This window comes from Protopterus annectens, chromosome 17.part0 (genome assembly GCF_019279795.1).
Source record: "Protopterus annectens isolate FY-2018-M chromosome 17.part0, PAN1.0, whole genome shotgun sequence".
In the NCBI taxonomy this organism is placed as follows: domain Eukaryota; kingdom Metazoa; phylum Chordata; order Ceratodontiformes; family Protopteridae; genus Protopterus; species Protopterus annectens.
In genome coordinates this window covers 704,757,501-704,780,428 of record NC_056751.1, presented here as the reverse complement: position 1 = coordinate 704,780,428, position 22,928 = coordinate 704,757,501, and the positions used below count along the sequence as shown (strand labels likewise).

The window sequence follows — 22,928 nt, the reverse complement described above, 5'->3', positions numbered from 1 at the left end:
TGATGCCATCCCACCACAGCATCTACATCTATATTTGATGCCATCCCACCATAGCCTGTACAGCCATATGTGATGTCATCCCACCATAGCCTGTACATTCATATGTGATTCCATCCCACCACAGCCTGTACTGCATTATGTGATGCCATTCCACTATAGCTTGAATATTCATATGTGATGCCACCCACCATAGCCTGTAATATCCATATGTAATGCCATCCCACCACAGCCTGTACATCCATATGTGATGCCATCACACCACAACCTGTACATCCATATGTGATGCCACCCCATGATAACCTATACATCCATATGTAATGCCATCCCACCATAGCCTATATACCCATATGTGATGCCATCCTACCATAGCCTGTATATTCATATGTGATGCCATCCCATCATAGACCATACTTGCATATGTGAAGCCATCCCACCATAGCCTGTACATCCATATATGATGCCATGCCACCATATCCTGTACATCCATATGTGATGCCATCTCACCACACCCTGTACCATTTTATGTGATGCCATCCCACCATAGCCTGTACAGCCATATGTGATGCCATCCCACCATAGCCTGTTTATCCATATGTGATGCCATCCCACCATAGCCTGTACATCCATATGCTGTGCCATCCAAGCATAGCCTACCCCTCCATAAGTGCTGCCATCCCACCATAGCCTGTACCTCCATAAGTGATGCCCTCCCACCATAGCCTGTACATCGATATTTGATAACATCCCACCATAGCCTGTACATCCATATGTGATGCCATCCCACCATAGCTGGTACATCCATATGTGATGCCATCCCATGATACCCTGTACATCCATATGTGATGACATCCCACCATAGTCTGTATGTCCATATGTGATGTCATCCCACCATAGCCTGTACATCCATATGTGATGCCATCCCACCACAGCCTTTACCGCATTATGTGATGCCATCCCACCACAACCTGTACATTCGTATGTGGTGGCATCCCACCATAAGCTGTATCTCCATAAGTGATACAATCCCACCACAGACTGTACCTCCATAAGTGATGCCATCCCACTACAGCCTGTACATCTATATGTGATGCCATCTCACCATAGCTTGTACATCCATATGTGGTGCCATTCCACCACAGCCTGTACCTCCATATTTGATGCCATCCCACCATAGACTGTACATCCATAAGTGATGCCCTCCCAACACTGCCTGTACATCTATGTGTCATGCCATCCCACCACAGCCTGTACATCCATATGTGATGCCATCCCACCATAGCTTATACATCTATATGTGATGCCATCCCACTATAGCTTGTACATCCATATGTGATGCCATCCCACTATAGCCTGTACCTCCATAAGTGATGCCCTCCCACCATACCTTGTGCATTCATATGTGATGCCATCCCACCATAGCCTGTACATCCATATGTGATGCCATGCCACCATAGCCTGTATATTCATATGTGATGCCAACCCACCATAGCCTGTACATGCATATGTCAAGCCATCCCACCATAGCCTGTACTTCTATATGTGATGCCATGCCACCATAGCCTGTACAACCATATGTGGTGGCATCCCACCATAGCCTGTACCTCCAAAAGTGCTACCATCCCACCATAGACTGCACCTCCATAAAATATGCCATCCCACCACAGCATGTACATCTATATTTGATGCCATCCCACCATAGCCTGTACAGCCATATGTGATGTCATCCCACCACAGCCTGTACTGCATTATGTGATGCCATCCCACTATAGCTTGAATATCCATATGTGATGCCACCCACCATAGCCTGTAATATCCATATGTAATGCCATCCAACCACAGCCAGTCCATCCACATGTGATGCCACCCACCATAGCCTGTAATATCCATATGTAATGCCATTCAATGACAGCATGTACATCCATATGCAATGCCATCCCACCATAGCCTGTACATCCATATGTGATGCCATCCCACCACAGCCAGTACTGCAATATGTGATGCCATCCCACCATAGCCTGTATACCCATATGTGATGCCATCACACCACAGCCTGTACAACCATATGTGGTGCAATCCCACCAAAGGCTGTACCTCCATAAGTGATGCCCTCGTACCATAGCCTGTACATCTATATTCGCTGCCATCCCACCATTGCCTGTACATCCATATCTAATGCCATCCCTCCATAGCTGGTGCATCCATATGTGATGCCATCCCACGATACCCTGTACATCCATATGTGATGCCATCCCACCATAGCCTGAATGTCCATATGTGATGTCATCCCACCAAAGCCTGTACATCCATATGTGATGCCATCCCGCCACAGCCTGTACCGCATTATGTGATGCCATCCCACTATAGCCTGTACAGCCATATGTGATGCCATCACACCGCAGCCTGCACAACCATATGTTGTGCCATCCCACCATAGCTTGTACCTCCATAAGTGATGCCCTCCCACCATAGCCTGTACATCGATATTTGCTGCCATCCCACCATAGCCTGTACATCCATATTTGATGGCACCCCCACCATAGCTGGTACATCCATATGTGATGCCATCCCACGATACCCTGTACATCCATATGTGATGCCATCCAACCATAGACTATATGTTCATATGTGATGTCATCCCACCATAGCCTGTACATCCATATGTGATGCCATCCAACCACAGCTTGTACCGCATTATGTGATGCCATCCCACTATAGCCTGTACAGCCATATGTGATGCCACCCACCATAGACTGTACCTCCATTAGTGATGCCATCCAACTACAGCCTGTGCATCTATATGTGATGCCATCTCACCATAGCTTGTACATCCATATGTGGTGCCATTCCACCAAAGCCTGTACCTCCATATGTGATGCCCTCCCACCATAGCCTGTATATCCATATGTGATGCCATCCCACCACCGCCTGTATATCCATATGTGTTGCCATTCCACCATAGCCTGTACCTCCATAAGTGATGCCATCCCACCATAGACTGTAGATCCATATGTGATGCCATCCCATCATAGCTTATACATCCATATGTGATGCCATCCCACCACCGTCTGTATATCCATATGTGACGCTATCCCACCACAGCCTGTACATCCACATGTGGTGCCATCCCACCATAGCCTGTACCTCCATAAGTGATGCCATCCCACCATAGACTGTACATCCATAAGTGATGCCCTCCCAACACTGCCTGTTCATCTATATGTCATGCCATCCCACCATAGCCTGTACATCCATATGTGATGCCATCCCACCATAGCTTATACATCCATATGTGATGCCATTCCACTATAGCCTGTACCTCCATAAGTGATGCACTCCCACCATACCTTGCGCATTCATATGTGATGCCATCCCACCATAGCCTGTACATCCATATGTTATGCCATCCCACCATAGCCTGTATATTAATATGTGATGCCAACCCATCATAGCCTATACATGCAATGTAAAACCATCCCACTATAGCCTGTTCTTCCATATGTGATGCCATGCCACCATATCCTGTACATCCATATGTGATGCCATCCCACCACAGTCTGTACCGTGTTATGTGATGCCATCCCACCATAGCCTGTACAGCCACATGTAATGTCATCCCACCATAGCTTGTATATCCATATGTGATGCCATCCCACCACAGCCTGTGCAACCATATGTGGTGGCATCCCACCATAGCCTGTACCTCCAAAAGTGCTACCATCCCACCACAGACTGTACCTCCATAAATGATGCCATCCCACCACAGCATGTACATCTATATTTGATGCCATCCCACCATAGCCTGTACAGCCATATGTGATGTCATAACACCATAGCCTGTACATCCATATGTGATGTCATCCCACCACAGCCTGTACTGCATTATGTGATGCCATCCCACTATAGCTTGAATATCCATATGTGATGCCACCCACCATAGCCTGTAATATCCATATGTAATGCCATCCAACCACAGCCTGTACATCCATATGTGATGCCACCCACCATAGCCTTTAATATCCATATGTAATGCCATCCAACCACAGCCTGTACATCCATATGTGATGCCATCCCACCATACCCTGTACATCCATGTGTGATGCCATCCCAACACAGCCAGTACCGCATTATGTGATGCCATCCTACCATAGCCTGTATACCCATATGTGATGCCATCACACCACAGCCTGTACAACCATATGTGGTGCAATCCCACCATAGGCTGTACCTCCATAAGCGATGCCCTCCTTCCAAGCCTGTACATCTATATTCGCTGCCATCCCACCATAGCCTGTACATCCATATCTAACACCATCCCACCATAGCTGGTACATCCATATGTGATGCCATCCCATGATACCCTGAGCATCCATATGTGATGCCATCCCACCATAGCCTGTATGTCCATATGTGATGTCATCCTACCATAGCCTATACATCCATATGTGATGCCATCCCACCACAGCCTGTACTGCATTATGTGATGTCATTCCACTATAGCCTGTACAGCCATATGTGATGCCATCCACCATAGCCAGTAATATCCATATGTAATGCCATCCCACCATAGCCAGTACATTCATATGTGATGCCATCCCACCACAGTCAGTACCATGTTATGTGATGCCATCCCACCATAGCCTGTATACCCATATGTGATACCATCACACCGTAGCCTGTACATCAATATTTGCTGCCATCCCACCATAGCCTGCAATGCTAGGGCGCCAGTGTGTAGAATGATCAGTTTTAATGAAACATTCCTGCAAAATACTGGACTCTCTGCTCCAAAAAAGGGAATCAATCATCCACACAGCACACCTGGCTATCACAGGAGAGACCAAAAAACAAAATTAAATGAGGACAAGAGCATGTGGCAAGTGCCGCAAATCACCATTATCACCATTAGATCTTCTTCCAACAAATAAGAAATGAAACTAAAAGCCACTGCTCTAGACAAGAAAAAACTACTTCACCACTTACAAAACAAAAACCAAAACCCCCAAAAGTTCTGCAGGGGCAGACAAACACAAACTTCTCCAGGAAAATTAAGAACCAAGAAGAAGTAGGAACAACTTTAATATATTCTTCACGAAACCATTTCAGTCAGCTACTAGCAGCCCGCTCCCCTCCACCTCCTAAAAACACCACACCCAAACCCCAATATCATTCAACCTACAACCCATATCTACCAATACATTCGAAACCGACTTAAAACAATTGCAAATTGCTGCAGACGCAATTGTTACCCCATATCAATCTAGATATGTCGGTAAACCACCAGATCCTTCTCACAACCCTAGAAACCAAACTGGTTTCAGGACTACCTAGTAGGCAGACAACAAGCAGTTATATGGCAGAACAAGCTCTCCCCTACTACCAAACAGCATTGGCGTGCCTCAAGGGTCCATTCTCAATATTCATCATCCAATATGCAGATGACTCTACTATCATCTGTTCCAATCAACTAACCCTACACCTATCTCCTACCACAAATACTAAACTACTAGGAGTAATTATAGATAATAAACTCCGATTTGACACCCACATTAACCAAACTATTAAGACAGTAAACAAAAACTAGGGTCTTTATATAGATTAAAACCTTCCTATCTATCCACACTACTATATGCCTCCCCATCCTCTCTAACCTTAATAAATCAGACCTCCAAAATATCAACTTGCAGAAGCCTTAAAATCCTAAAACACCCAGAGAACACTCCTGCTCTAAAAACATACTAACCCCCTACACCAACCTTAGTTCTCTACCGCATCTGACAAACTCCTAATACAAGGTGTGGAACTCTCTCCCAAATAAATGACTAAGATTACCATGAGAAATTCTCTATGTACATGTTTCCTGTCCATTTTAAACCTGTTGAGCTTTTCTCCCGGGACTCCGCTGAAAATGGAATAAATAAATAAATGTTATGTGATGCCATCCCACCATAGCCTGTATACCCATATGTGATACCATCACACCATAGCCTGTACATCAATATTTGCTGCCATCCCACCATAGCCTGTACATCCATATGTGATGCCATCCCACAATAGCTGGTACATCCATATGTGATGCCATCCCACGATACCCTGTACATCCATATGTGATGCCATCCCACCATAGTCTGCATGTCTATATGTGATGTCATCCCACCATAGCTTGTACATCCATATGTGATGCCATCCCACCACAGCCTGTACCGCATTATGTGATGCCATCCCACTATAGCATGTACAGCCATATGTGATGCCACCCACCATGGCCTGTACGTTCATATGTGATGCCATCCCACCATAGGCTGTACCTCCATTAGTGATGCCATCCCACCACAGACTGTACCTGCATAAGTGATGCCATCCCACTACAGCCTGTACATCTATATGTGATGCCATCTCACCATGGCTTGTACATCCATATTTGGTGCCATTCCACCATAGCCTGTACCTCCATATGTGATGCCTTCCCACCATAGCATGGTCATCCACATGTGATGCCATCCCACCACAGCCTGCATAACCATATGTGACACCATCCCACCATAGCCTGTACATCCATATGTGGTGCCATCCCACCATAGCCTGTACTGCCATAGGTGATGCCATCCCACCATAGACTGTACATCCATAAGTGATGCCATCCCAGCACTGCCTGTACATCTATGTGTCATGCCATCCCACCATAGCCTGTACATCTATATGTGATGCCATCCCACCATAGCCTGTACATCCATATGTGATGCCATCCAGCCATAGCCTGTATATTCATATGTGATGCCATCCCACCATAGCCTGAACATGCATATGTGAAGCCATCCCACCATAGCCTGTACTTCCATATGTGATGCCATGCCACCATATCCTGTACATCCATATGTGATGCCATCCCAACACAGCCTGTACTGTGTTATGTGATGCCATCCCACTATAGCCTGTACAGCCACATGTGATGTCATCCCACCATAGCCTGTATATCCATATGTGATGCCATTCCACCACAGCCTGTACATCCATATGTGGTGCTATCCCACCACAGCCTGTACCTCCATAAGTGCTACCATCCCACCACAGACTGTACCTCCATAAGTGATGCCATCCCACCACAGCATGTATATCTATATTTGATGCCATCCCACCATAGCCTGTACAGCCATATGTGATGTCATTCCACCATAGCCTGTACGTCCATATGTGATGCCATCCCACCACAGCCTGTACTGCATTATGTGATGCCATCCCACAATAGCTTGAATATCCATATGTGATGCCACCCACCATAGCATGTAATGTCCATATGTAATGCCATCCAACCACAGCCTGTACATCCATATGTGATGCCACCCCCCCATAGCCTGTAATATCCGTATGTAATGCCATCCAACCACAGCCTGTACATCCATATGTGATGTCATCCCACCGTAGCCTGTACATCCATATGTGATGCTATCCAACCACAGCCAGAAACGCATTATGTGATGCTATTCCACCATAGCCTGTATACCCATATGTGATGCCATCACACCACAGCCTGTACAACCATATGTGGAGCCATCCCACCATAGCCTGTACCTCCATAAGTGATGACCTCGTACCATAGCCTGTACATCTATATTCACTGCCATCCCACCATAGCCTGTACATCCATATCTGATGCCATCCTACCATAGCTGGTACATCCATATGTGATGCCATCCCATGATACCCTTTACATCCATATATGATGCCATCCCACCATAGCCTGTATGTCCATATGTGATGTCATCCCACCATAGCCTGTACATCCATATGTGATACCATCCCACCATAGCCTGTACCGCATTATATGATGCCATCCCACTATAGCCTGTGCAGCCATATGTGATGACACCCACCATAGCCTGTATATCCATATGTAATGCTATCTCACCACAGCCTGTACCTCCATATGTAGTGCAGTCCCATCATAGCTTGCACCTCCATATGTGATGCAATCCCACCACAGCCTGTACATCCATATGCGATGCCATCCCCCTATAGCCTGTATGCCCAGATGTGATGTTATCCCACAATACCCTGTACATCCATATGTGATGCCATCCCACCACAGCCTGTATAGCATTATGTGATGCCATCCCACTATAGCCTGTACATCCATAGGTGATGCCACTCACCATAGCCAGTAATATCCATATGTAATGCCATCCCACCATAGCCAGTACATCCATATGTGATGCCATCCTGCCACAGCCAGTACCGCATTATGTGATGCCATCCCACCATAGCCTGTATTCCTATATGTCATGCCATCACACCACAGCCTGTACAACCATATGTGGTGCCAAACCACCATAGCCTGTACCTCCATAAGTGATGCCCTCCCACCATAGCCTGTACATCGATATTTGCTAACATCCAACCATAGCCTGTACATCCATATGTGATGCCATCCCACCATAGCTGGTACATCCATATGTGATGCCATCCCATGATACCCTGTACATCCATATGTGATGCCATCCCACCATAGTCTGTATGTCCATATGTGATGTCATCCCACCATAGCCTGTACATCCATATGTGATGCCATCCCACCACAGCCTTTACCGCATTATGTGATGCCATCCCACCACAGCCTGTACATTCATATGTGGTGCCATCCCACCATAAGCTGTATCTCCATAAGTGATACAATCCCACCACAGACTGTACCTCCATAAGTGATGCCATCCCACTACAGCCTGTACATCTATATGTGATGCCATCTCACCATAGCTTGTACATCCATATGTGGTGCCATTCCACCACAGCCTGTACCTCCATATGTGATGCCCTCCCACCATAGCCTGTACATCCATATGTGATGCCATCCCACCATAGCTTATACATCCATATGTGATGCCATCCCACTATAGCTTGTACATCCATATGTGATGCCATCCCACCATAACTTGTGCATTCATATGTGATCCCATCCCACTATAGCCTGAATGTCCATATGTGATATCATCCCACAATAGCCTGTACATCTATGTGTGATGCCATCCCACCACAGCCTGTACAGCATTATGTGATGCCATCCCAATATAGCCTGTACAGCCATATTTGATGCCACCCACCATAGCCAGTAATATCCATATGTAATGCCATCCCACCATAGCCAGTACATCCATAAGTGATGCCATCCCACCACAGCCAGTACCACGTTATGTGATGCCATCCCACCATAGCCTGTATTCCCATATCTGATGCCATCACACCACAGCCAGTACAACCATATGTGGTGCCATCCCGCCATAGCCTGCACCTCCATAAATGATGCCCTCCCACCATAGCCTGTACATCCATATGTGATGCCATCCCACCATAGCTGATACATCCATATGTGATGCCATCCCACGATACCCTGTACATCCATATGTGATGCCATCCCACCATAGTCTGTATGTCCATATGTTATGTCATCCCACCATAGCCTGTACATCCATATGTGATGCCATCCCACGATACCTTGTACATCCATATGTGATGCCATCCCACCATAGTCTGTATGTCCATATGTGATGTCACCCACCATAGCCTGTATATCCATATGTAATGCCATCTCACCACAGCCTGTACCTCCATATGTGATGCCATCCCACCACAGCCTGTACATTCATATGTGGTGCCATCTCACCATAAGCTGTACCTTCATAAGTGATGCCATCCCACCACAGACTGTACCGCCATAACTGATGCCATCCCACTACAGCCTGTACATCTTTATGTGATGCCATCTCACCATAGCTTGTACATCCATATGTGGTGTCATTACACCATAGCCTTTACCTCCATATGTGATGCCCTCCCACCATAGCCTGTACATCCATATGTGATACCATCCCACCACAGCCTGTATATACATATGTGTTGCCATCCCACCACAGCCTGTAAATCCATATGTGGTGCCATCCCACCATAGCCTGTACTTCCATAAGTGATGCCATCCCACCATAGACTGTGCATTCATACGTGATGCCCTCCCAACACTGCCTGTACATCTATGTGTCATGCCATCCCACCATAGCCTGTACATCCATATGTGATGCCATCCTATCATAGCTTATACATCCATATGTGATGCCATCCCACTATAGTTTGTGCATCCATATGTGATAACATCCCACCATAACTTGTGCATTCATATGTGATGCCATCCCACCATAGCCTGTATATTCATATGTGATGCCATCCCACCATAGCCTGTACATGCATATGTGAAGCCATCCCACCATAGCCTGTACTTCCATATGTGATGCCATGCCACCATATCCTGTACATCCATATGTGATGCCATCCCACCACAGCCTGTACCGTGTTATGTGATGCCATCCCACCATAGCCTGTACAGCCAAATGTGATGTCATCCCACCATAGCCTGTATATCCATATGTGAAGCCATCCCACCACAGCCTGTACATCCATATGTGGTGCCATCCCACCATAGCCTGTACCTCCATAAGTGCTACCATCCCACCACAGACTGTACCTCCATAAGTGATGCCATCCCACCACAGCATGTACATCTATATTTGATGCCATCCCACCATAGCCTGTACAGCCATATGTGATGGCATCCCACCATAGCCTGTACATTCATATGTGATTCCATCCCACCACAGCCTGTACTGCATTATGTGATGCCATTCCACTATAGCTTGAATATCCATATGTGATGCCACCCACCATAGCCTGTAATATCCATATGTAATGCCATCCCACCACAGCCTGTACATCCATATGTGATGCCATCACACCACAACATGTACATCCATATGTGATGCCACCCCATGATACCCTATACATCCATATGTAATGCCATGCAACCATAGCCTATATACCCATATGTGATGCCATCCTACCATAACCTGTATATTCATATGTGATGCCATCCCATCATAGCCCATACTTGCATATGTGAAGCCATCCCACCATAGCCTGTACATCCATATGTGATGCCATGCAACCATAGCCTGTACAGCCATATGTGATGCCATCCCACCATAGCCTGTTTATCCATATGTGATGCCATCCCACCATAGACTGTACATCCATATGCTGTGCCATCCCAGCATAGCCTACCCCTCCATAAGTGCTGCCATCCCACCACAGACTGTACCTCTGTAAGTGATGCCATCCCACCACAGCATGCACATCTATATGTGATGCCATCCCATCATAGCCTGTACTTCCATATGTGGTACCATCCTCCATTAGCCTGTACAGCCATATGTGATGCCATCCCACCATAGCCTGTACATCCATATATGATGCCATCCCACCACAACCTGCACATCCATATGTAAATGCCATCCCATGATACCCTGTACATCCATATGTGATGCCATCCCAACATAGTCTGTACATCCATATGTGATTCCATCCCACCATAGCCTGTACATTCATATGTGATGCCATCCCACCATCACCTGTACATCCATAAGTGATGCCATCCCACCATAGCCTGTACATCCATATGTGATACCACCCCGCCATAGCCTGTACATGCATATGTGAAGCCATCCCACCATATCCTATATGGCTGTATGTGATGCCATGCCACCATAGCCTGTACATCCATATGTGATGCCATCCCACCACATCCTGTACCGCGTTATGTGGTGTCATCCCACCATAGCCTGTACAGCCATATGTGATGACATCCCAGCATAGCCTGCACTTTTATATGTGATGCTATCCCACCATAGCCTGTACATCCATATGCGATGCCTTCCCACCATGGTCTGTACCTCCATATGTGATGCCATCCCACCATAACCTGTACATCCATACGTGATGCCATCCTCCATAGTCTGTACATCCATATGTGGTGTCATCCCACCATAGCCTGTACTTCCATAAGTGGTGCCATCCCACCACAGACTGTACCACCATAAGAGATGCCATCCTACCACAGCCTGTACATCTATATGTGATGCCATCCCACCATAGCCTGTACATCCATATGTGATTCCATGCCACCATAGCCTATACATCCATATGTGATGCCATCACACCACAACCTGCACATCCATATGTGATGCCATCCCATGATATCCTATATGTCCATATGTGATGCCATCCCACCATAGCCTATATACCCATATGTGATGCCATCCTACCATAGCCTGTATATTCATATGTGATGCCATCCCACCATAGCCTGTACATCCATATGTGATGCCATCCCACCACACCCTGTACCGTTTTATGTGATGCCATCCCACCATAGCCTGTATATCCATATGTGATGCCATCCCACCATAGCCTGTACATCCATATGAGGTGCCATCCCAGCATAGGCTGTACCTCCATAAGTGCTGCCATCCCACCACAGACTGTACCTCCGTAAGTGATACCATCCCACCACAGCATGCACATCTATATGTGATGCAATCCCATCATAGCCTGTACTTCCATATGGGGTACCATCCTACCATAGCCTGTACATCCATATGTGATGCCATCCCACCATAGCCTGTACATCCATATGTGATGCCATCCCACTACAACCTGCACATCCATATGTAAATGCCATCCCATGATACCTTGTATATCCATATGTGATGCCATCCCAACATAGCCTGTACATCCATATGTGATGCCATCCCACCATAGCCTGTGCATTCATATGTGATGCCATCCCACCATCACCTGTACATCCATAAGTGATGCCATCCCACCATAGCCTGTACATCCATATGTGATACCACCCCACCATAGCCTGTACATGCATATGTGAAGCCATCCCACCATAGCCTGTACATCCGTATGCGATGCCATGCCACCATAGCCTGTACATCCATATGTGATGCCATCCCACCACATCCTGTACCGTGTTATCTGGTGTCATCCCACCATAGGCTGTACATCCATATGTGATGCCATCCCACCATGGTTTGTACTTCCATATGTGATACCATCCCACCACAGCCTGTACATCCATACGTGATGCCATCCTCCATAGCCTGTACATCCATATGTGGTGCCATCCCACCATAGCCTGTACTTCCATAAGTTGTGCCATCTCACCACAGACTGTACCTCCATAAGAGATGTCATCCCACCACAGCCTGTACATCTATATGTGATGCCATCCCACCATAGCCTGTACATCCATATGTGATTCCATCCCACCATAGCCTGTATATTCATATGTGATGCCACCCCACCATAGCCTGTACATCCATATGAGATACCACCCCACCATAGCCTTTACATGCATATATGTAGCCATCCCACCATATCCTGTACATTCATAAGTGATGCCATCCCATCAGAGCCTGTACCATGTTATGTGATGCCATCCCACTATAGCCTGTACAGCCATATGTGATGCCATCCCACCATAGTCTGTATATCCATATGTGATGCCATCCCACCACAGCCTGTACATCCATATGTGGTGCCATCACACCATAGCCTGTACCTCCATAAGTAATGCCATCCCTCCACAGACTGTACCTCCATAAGTGATGCCATCCCACCACAGCCTGTATATCTATATGTGATGCCATCCCACCACAGCCTGTACATCTATATGTGATGCCTCCCACCATTGCCTTTACATCCATATGTGGTGCCATCCCACCATAGCATGTACATCCATATATGATGCCATACCACCATAACCTGTACTTCCATATGTGATGTCATCCCACCATAGCCTGTACATCCATACGTGATGCCATCCCATCATTGCCTGTACATCCATTCCTAACACTTTGGCATCCCACAGGTAGGCTCAGAACACTGTACACTGTACCGTCTCAATACCTTTATGACACCAGTCAGTCCCCAGGTCCTCCTACTACAGTTGCAACCTCCCCAATCAGTACATATCCCTGTTTTATGTCAGCCCTATGAATGACAGCTGTATGCAAGTCCTCTCTTACCACAAATGCTTTTATATTCCATGATTAATAGATTCCAACTGCTGCCTGTAATGCAATCAGTGCCACAACACCTTTTATTATGTCAACACAAATCACATAATGCTGGTGTTACACAAATTAGGTAATTAAGCTGAAATGTTTCCAAACTGTGCTGTTATCAGTTCCACACATTGTTATTCAACCTGTGCTTGCCCAAAAATATTTTGTGTTTGTCCTACTGATTGCACATGTGCAGCCATGTAGATGCATTGCCACACCACATGTATAGCACCATCCTAAGTAGTAGAGAGACAATGCTAATAGCACACAGTGGCCAGATGCTCCTTAGGATGGATGTGCTGCAGTCAGTTAGCAGCTCACTCACACACTGGGAGAACAATCTGCTGGCCATTAGCACCATGCTACCATGTGTGGTGGCTGCACTACAGCTGCTTCTCATTCTGTGCATGTGAAACTGGCTGGGTTAGTGGACATTGCCAATACATTATTATCAATGTACACTGCATTGCCTTACTGCCTATCAGTGTGCATCCCACCATGTGAAACTGTCTGGGCTAGTAGTCATTGCCATTACATCATTGTCAATGTGCACTGCATTGCCTTGCTGCCTGTCAGTGTACATCCCACCATGTGAAACTGGCTGGGCTAGTGGACATTGCCATTACATCATTGTCAATGTGTTCTGCATTGGCTTGCTACCTATCTGTGTGCAACCCACCATGTGAAACTGGCTGAGCTAGTGGACATTGCCATTACATCATTGTCAATGTGTATTGCATTGCTTTGCTGCCTATCAGTATGTATCCCACCATGTGAAACTGGTTGGGCTAGTGGACATTGCCATTACATCATTATCAATGTGCATTGCATTGCCTTGCTGCCTATCAGTATGAGTCCCACCATGTGAAACTGGCTGGGTTAGTGAACATTGCCATTATATAATTTTTAGTACACCCTGCATTGCCTTGTCACCTAGCAGTATGCATCCCACAGTATTAATAACATGTGGCTATGTGCTGCAATAATCTATTTTTTCTCCTGAGTCATACCTATAGAGTGACCATGGAGAAGAGACCACCAAGGACACTTGCTGGGCAGGTATATGGGATCACTATATAGAGTGGATGAAGGGCAGCAGCTTGCCAGAGAGCTTAATGATGCACTGGCATCATTCACACAAGGGAGAAATGCCACCACAAGAATAGTGACCTATGAAGGCACTATCTAGACCTTCTCCTTACATGTCTGTGTTGCAGGCCAATTGATTGGCCAATCAGTGAAGACAAGGCAGGATGTCTGTGCATTGGGATTAGTACTGGGTATTGAGGGGGTTGTGTGATATGACTTTACACTGTGCCACACATTCTTATGTGCCATTAAATTTTTCTTTTTTTCATTTTCCGAATAATCAGCCATGGTTCAGGCAGAGGTGAGGTGTTGGCCACCATACCTTGCAGCCACATCCACACTGAGAACTGAGTCCCCAGTGATCCCCAGGCCTGCTTCACTGCAGGATGATGAAGGTCTCTTTCTGGAAGGTGTCCTTAAGGGCTACTGGTGGGTTCTGTAGCCACCTTTCATTAAATGCTTCTATTTGGAGAATGGTACAGAGGGCTACTCGTAGGGCACTCAGTGGGAAGTGTGACAGTTGTTATGGACTGAAGTGGACCAGTGACTAGATGCCTGGATTGGCAATCTGAAGCATCTCCTTGAATACCTTGTAATATCATGCATCGGTCTAGCCTCAACCATTTCCCCAGGGGCTGTACCCACTCCAGATGTCAGCTGAACTGGCATGCCCCACCATACACTTCCTGTCCTCCATAAATGTGATCCCCTACCTGTTGCTTTCCTTCCCATCTTCTTTTTATCTTCCAGTCTTCCCCATCATCAAATGTGTTCGCCCTTTGTCTGTCTGGGTCACTGATTTGTGGAACCACCCTTTTGTATTTCCTATGTTAGTTTTTGATATGTGTTTGTCCATGTGTCCCTTCCACTTGTTCTTTATCCTTCACTCACTTGAACCTTATTTCCCTCTCCCTCTTCCTTTATTCAGAAAAAAATAAAAAAAAACAGACACCTGTCCCACTAAAACAGCTCACCTTTTCCCACACTCCCCACCTGTCTCACCTTCATATTATCATTCTATGTGTTCCTCTGTTTGCTCCTTCCTCTTTTTGATGGTACTGCCTCTCCTCCCTTCTTATATAATGAACTTTTTCACCAGTATGCTTTGGTGCCCTTGTATGGTGCACAGACAGTGTGTACATAGTATATCTAATATGCTTTGTTGTACATGTGAATGCTGAGTTCATTACCTTCATGTTGTATGCCCTTCGAGTCACATGACCACCGTAGCACTGTCTATGTTGTAGCACAATTGCTGCTGGTAACACAACTGTTATTCATTCACAGTCCTGCACCACTGAGCTATTCCTGCATTTAAGCATATGCAATAGGCATCTGGCATCATTGCACAGCATGCACCATGCTGTTTCTCATTGCACAGCTGTGTTAACAATCTGTCTGAATAATCCTATGATGCATATTCTCTTCTGCGTGATTGTATTATCTGTACCACTATGTGTATCAAACACATCTTGGTTGTAATTCTGAACATTATATATGTTCTTATGCTTATTTTTAAATGAGTTGTTGGATTAACTGTTTAAATTGTATCATGGCAGTGACAGAATTTCATAAGTTTATTGCGTTTATTTGTCACTCTTTTTTTATATTTTGCTAAATTAACACAATAAAATATGATTGATAAAAAAGATTCATTAAAGTGTACACAATATGTATTCAAGAACATCCCTACCAAATGTGTTGTGCTTTCTAGTAACTAAGAAAAAATTGTATATGTAATGTACACGTTGTGGTAATCTTTATGAATCCGTCCTCAATATTTAAGGCTGTTATGCATGTGTACCCTTAATTTAGGCATTAATGAATCCCACGGATAATAGATATATATTTTTTGCTTCTTTCTTGGTAACCTCAAGCTCATCATGTATTACTGCACTGGATATGTTAGCATATTATCATGACTGCAGAACCTTTCTCCAAGACTCTACTGAAACTAGGTTCAGTCTCGTTAAAATTTCCAAATAAATAACCCAACTGATTTTTAGTAGTGAGCCATTAGTGTCAGTTTGAGTTACTTAACTGTTTTTGATAACCATTTACAAAATAGCTCAAAATCCACCTTCAGCTAATTCTGCACTGTTTTTATGTTCCCCCACAGAATCTGAGCAATGGCTCCTCCCTTTCCAATACTCTACTGCTGGTTCATTCATTCATTCATCTTATGATGGAGCGACAACTAGGCACTTTCATTCCTTGAAGCGGGTGACAACCCTATGATCCATTCACTCTCCCATTCTGAAGTGCTAGCGTGATCATCCCATTTGTTCCACTCCAGAGGTGAACGGGTGCATGGGAGCATGCCAGCCAATAATGTTGACTCCTACATAACTCACTCATAACACCAGCTGGTGACTTCACAGAGATCCACTACTCTGGGAAGACCTAGTGTGTGCCTATACACACCCCTGAAATGCCTACAAAATGTACATGTGACATGAGCCATAGTAACCCAGTAGCTGATAACTGCAATTAGCAGCATTCCTTTAGGTCTCATTGATGCAACATGTCATACCAACTCTCTCTCCTCAGGATAAGTGAGCTGGCATTGGCCATTTACTTCTACCTACCTCTGCTCAGCTGTTCCAGTGCCCATACTGCTAATCAAACATGGATCACATCAGGAACATGTACTTTTTAAACAGCAGACTCTGATCTTAGGATAACTTATCATCAGCATAAAAATGCTGCCTTCACTGAAAGGAAATCAAAGAGAAGGTTTTTAATAAACAGAGACAATTGCAAAGATCTTAATACTGACCCATGTGGAATCCTAACCTTAAATACTCCCTCTACAGTGTGGTTGGATCCACAATAGATGTAAATGGTGTCTGTTGGAAAGATATTTGGTAACATCATTTCAAAACGTCACTGCTGAAACTACTGGAGACCAATTTCTCAAGTAGCAGTTGATGATCAACTCTTTTCAAATATCCTTCTGAGTTCCAAGAAGACAGTACCAGAGAATACTTTGTTTTCACTGACATCATAAATTTGGGTAATAATTGTAAAGAAGGGAGTGGTAACATTTTAACCAGCTCCGAACCCATGCTATTGTGATGAAACCACAGAATATCGACTAATGTATTCCAGAATTTGGTGCAGATGGTTTTATTTATTTATTTTTTTTAGACTTTTTGCTAACAAGCAGATAGTAGAATCTGGTTATACCTATTAATTTTCCTGTATGTTTTTGTGTTACTTCTGGGGTTTCCATATAAGCATGGTCAAGCATTTAGTCCTCCAAATAATCTTCAGATTGACCACAGGGTTGATAGAGATGCTTGTTTTTAGCAGAGCCAAGAGTTTGTAATCTCAGAGGGGTTTTTGTTTGTTTACATGACTAACCTACCTGTTGGCCTTTTGTTTGATCCCTCATGTAAGTGATAGGTTTGTACATTTGGCCTGCCTTTGATCAGAAAATTAATCTTTCTGCTAATTAAATCTCAGGACTGATTAGTTTGCTGTATCCATAGATGGACACAGGGAAGATCTCCTATCAGATTGCTTGCATCAGCAGCATGTGTTGTTTGTCTAACTGCTTTTCCAGACTGGGTCTCAGGTTTACTCACAGGTTTTCTTTGCAAATATCCAACTTTTTCTATATTGCAGACAAATATGGGCCATGCAATCTTCACATAATTGAATAGATGGTTTGCAATTGGTTAGTTACTATACAACTGGGCAACTATCAATTTATCTAGTTTTTGATAGCTGTCAAAGTACACTTGCATAATCGTATGGTTGTTAACATTTTAAGGTCAAACCATTCAAGCATAATTTACGTAAAGGATATAATAATTATTTTACATATTGAATCACATAAATATGCATGTAGTTGCAAACACAATTTAATACATTTCCCAAAATCATTAATTAATGTGATTGGTTATATGGTTGATCACTTCATTAAACAAACAAAAAATTCTCATTCTTACAATGACAGGAGGACAGTAAAGATGGACCTTCAATTCACTTGTCCATTCACTAGCACATGTGCTATCACTAAAAAGAATCGCCGTCACTGCCAGGCTTGTCGATTTCAGAAGTGTCTGCAGATGGGCATGCGAAGTAATTGTAAGAACAAAATGCCTACTCTTTATTTAATTTAATTTAATTTAATTTAATTTAATTAAGGAAACAAGTACTGCTAGTAAAGAAAACTCTAAAGATTTATTCTCATTGTATTTGCTCAGTGAATCTTAATTTGATTATAGTTTGGGCTTTGTTCTGTATGAAACAGAGAATAAAAGAATGTGTATATGTGTGTGTGTGTGTGTGTGTGTGTGTGTGTGTGTGTGTGTGTGTGTGTGTGTGTGTGTGTGTGTGTGTGTGTGTGAGAGAGAGAGAGAGAGAGAGAGAGAGAGAGAGAGAAACAGATACAGACAGAACCTGCATGCTACTGCTGTTTGTTTATGCTTCATTGACCTCACTTATTCTCAGTCAATTTATACCTGTATTCCACATTGAGTGACTTTTTTTGGATCATCAGTTTCTCATTTCACCTTTCAGTTTTCCACTGCACTTATTAACTTTGCAAGTTTATTGTAGTCTGTGTCCACTCCTTGTGCTTAGATGCTTATGCTTATATGACTTATATTTTCTGCTGTAAGGACCCAGCCCTAGTTCTTTCTTCCTTTTTGATCACTTCCCCTGGACTCCAGGTTCTCTGCATAATGAATTTCATGCATTTTTCTTTCTCTTCTAAATTGTGTAGTTACCCTAGTTTTGCGCCTAGTTTAATTCCCAGATCTGGGCCCCCCCAACTCTAAGTTGAAGAACATAGAGAGCAGCTGCTATAGTTTATGCCACACACAGAGCACTAAAACACTTCAGTTCTCACTGCAAATGCTATATCAGCATTTATTTCTAAATGTCGGTATGTAATGGACACCAAATGGGATCTGATGATCGCACTCACACACTCTTTGCTCCTGGAGCAGCTGCACCTTTTCCCCACCCAGGCTACGCCACTTTGCTTTTTTAAATGTCCTGTCTCTTAACCTAATTTATTCCTATGGTTTCTACCTATCACTGCTTACTCTACTTTGGGTTTCTGTGTCTTCTACGTGTTTCCAAAATGTTACAACTCCAGCACAGACAATGAGAGAACACTTGTCAAATGAATAGTATGTGATGCTATGTAGGTGTATTCACTGCTTTCTGTACTCCTGAAAATGTTTACTCAGTCCTGCCTTCCGCACTTGTCTGGGTGCCTTTACAGTTTACTCTCCCACCTTCTTACGTCCAGCATATACTACATAACCTTCCAGCACACGAGTTGTTAATATTCTGGCAACCTTCGATTATTTCACACACCTTACATGATGCATTTATTTTTACTTGTGTATTTGCACACCTGTACAAAATTCCTTTTCACTCAATTATCATTTTTATCAACACTTTTTCTTCATGTAAAGTCCATAAAGAATAATATATAAAGAATAGCAAATCAAAAATGCCAAAACTGCATATCAGTTAATCATCGTTGCAAGAGTCATTTTAGAATATTGAACGTTATGAGCATTTCATTTTTATAACCTTCACCTCAATTAAGGAATCAGATGCTGTAATGGTAGAAGATATAGCCTTCTCTTACATCTTTGTCCTTAGTGATTATGTCAGATGAAGCAGTGACTGCGAGGAGGGAGCGTATCAAAGAGCGGAAGGAGAATCAGATGCTGCAGGATGTGGAGACTGAGAGGATGACCTTAACACCACAGCAGCAGGAGAGAATCGACTGTTTGGTCAAAGCGCATCAAACCTGTTTCATCTCAAACTTCCCAAAGTTTGCAATACTAAGGGTAAGTAAAACAAAAGGGCTGTGGAAGAAGGGGACAGTTTATTTGTTTTCCCTGTGAAAAGGCAATGCATAACTAATAGTATATGAAACAGGCAAGCAACATATCCTGTTAATGCACTCAGAGTTTATTTATTCTAAACATCGAAAACCTTTGTCGACAGTGGGATACATTATGATACCCTGCAAAAGAATGCATTGTAACTTCTGATCACAGTAAGATGAAATATTGCAGAAATGCAATCCCTTAAAATATGGCAAGAATGGCATTTTTCAACTGAGCATCAGAACGTTACGTACATCTGCAGGTAGGCAGAATCCTGAATGAGTAGAACTGCTGAGGTAAACAGCAGTAGTCATGCTTCACCGTACCGCAGAAAATGAACCCTTCTACCAGTGTAACGTGTATGAGTTGTAGGAGTCCCTCTAACATTGCACATTGACTGGTAGTGCTGCAACAGTGGTTACACCTATGAGCTGCTCACAAACATCATTCTGTAGTCCAGAGTTTGATTCTGCTAGACATCACACATTATGTGGCACACTCTGAACAACTGCATATCAATAACAAGGTTTCTGGCTCACTTTGAAAGAGATAGTCACACCTCATTGGCAGGAAATAGAACATAACTGTGGGTCTACTGACTTCAGAGGGAGACTTTATAAAACTTTCTTACTGCATAATGAAGAAATATTTACATTTATGTCTGAGCACATTTAAAGGGGTCACTGCCAAGTTAACACTCTACAGAGTTAGTAAAGAATTGATACAGATACAGATCTGGTAAGGCAGCACAAATATATATCCCTGCATATGTGAAAGAGGTGCACACCTGCAGGTATTTGCGCATTGGTATACCTAAAGGTAGTAGCACCTAATTCCTGGAAGTATAATACAGGATCATAGCTGCAAGAAGAATACAGTTACTTACCTAAAGGTGATATGAATAAATGTATGTCCAGCTGCTATATGTTAACGTCATTGTGTATAGATAGTCAATTATCAACGGAAAAATAATGGGGAACTGCTACATGGCAATATACCTTCCAACATGCACAGAAAGAGCAAGGTGGAAAAATTATATGGAGATCTGCATAAATTTAAGGCTGATAAGACAGCCTAGGTTTGGTTCAGCATGTCTGTGAGTACTAAAGATCTAATTAACCATTCTGATAAATAAATGCTATACATAGCACCTCATTTTTCACATGTATCTACTAGTAGTGACTGGAAAATGCTTTAAAAGTTGAAGGTCACCTCGGTTTTAGCATATGACCTTCTCCCTGCAATTCTCAAGCTCACAGCAGGTGCAGCATACTCTATATTCATCCTTATTGGTCACTCTATTCACATATTCTGTATGCCTAAGTTTTGGAAAAGGACCATTGTTCCCACTTCACAAATCTGTTTCACCTTGAGGTCATGGACATTTCCAGCTCATCACACTTCATTCATCATTATCACACATAGTTGAAATGCATTTGTGGCCAAAACTTCCAATATCTAACCAAACATGGCCCCCTTTTCAGATTTCATCATGGTTTTATTTTTACAAAAGGCAAATAAACTGTACTCTTAAACTTAATTAATTATCTAAGCAAACTCAGCCTTGGCCATTCTGCAGGTGATATTCTTTCTGGATCTTTCTAAATTCAGTATTCCATTATGTCCAGTATATTACGTATTTGCCCCCAGCCTCTGTGGAAAAATTAATGATGACTCATCTCATCTGACTAAAACTAAACCCATGTACTTTACTCAAAATTCTACCACATCTCTGAAATCTTGCAAAACACAAGCATCATCTAAGGAAAGATGTTTACTTTACCTGCTAAGTCCCATAAACTTGCTGGGCATTATAGCTAGGTCTAAAGTCAAAGCTGAACTTGGTGTTTTGTATTGTGGAAAGCACTTTTTAAGTCGCTACACTCAGCACACTTCTACTTCTCTGTCTCCTTTCTGCATGCTCCATCCTAATCAAATTAATTTCTAATCAATCCAACAAAATATAGCTAGTTGCAAGATATAAGGGGCACTTCTAATGGACCCATTACTTTTCCTCAATTAAGTA

General features: G+C 43.7%; 1 protein-coding gene across 1 annotated transcript in view; it reads left to right on the top strand.

The window, feature by feature from the left end:
- The window catches only part of LOC122791242 (nuclear receptor subfamily 1 group I member 3-like), a 421,797-nt gene that overhangs the window by 112,796 nt on the left and 286,073 nt on the right, over positions 1–22,928 (top strand). Inside the window, exons 3-4 of the mRNA XM_044058907.1 lie at positions 19,003–19,133; positions 20,670–20,860. Coding sequence (XP_043914842.1) covers positions 19,003–19,133; positions 20,670–20,860 — 322 coding nt within the window. The remainder of the gene's footprint in view (positions 1–19,002; positions 19,134–20,669; positions 20,861–22,928) is intronic.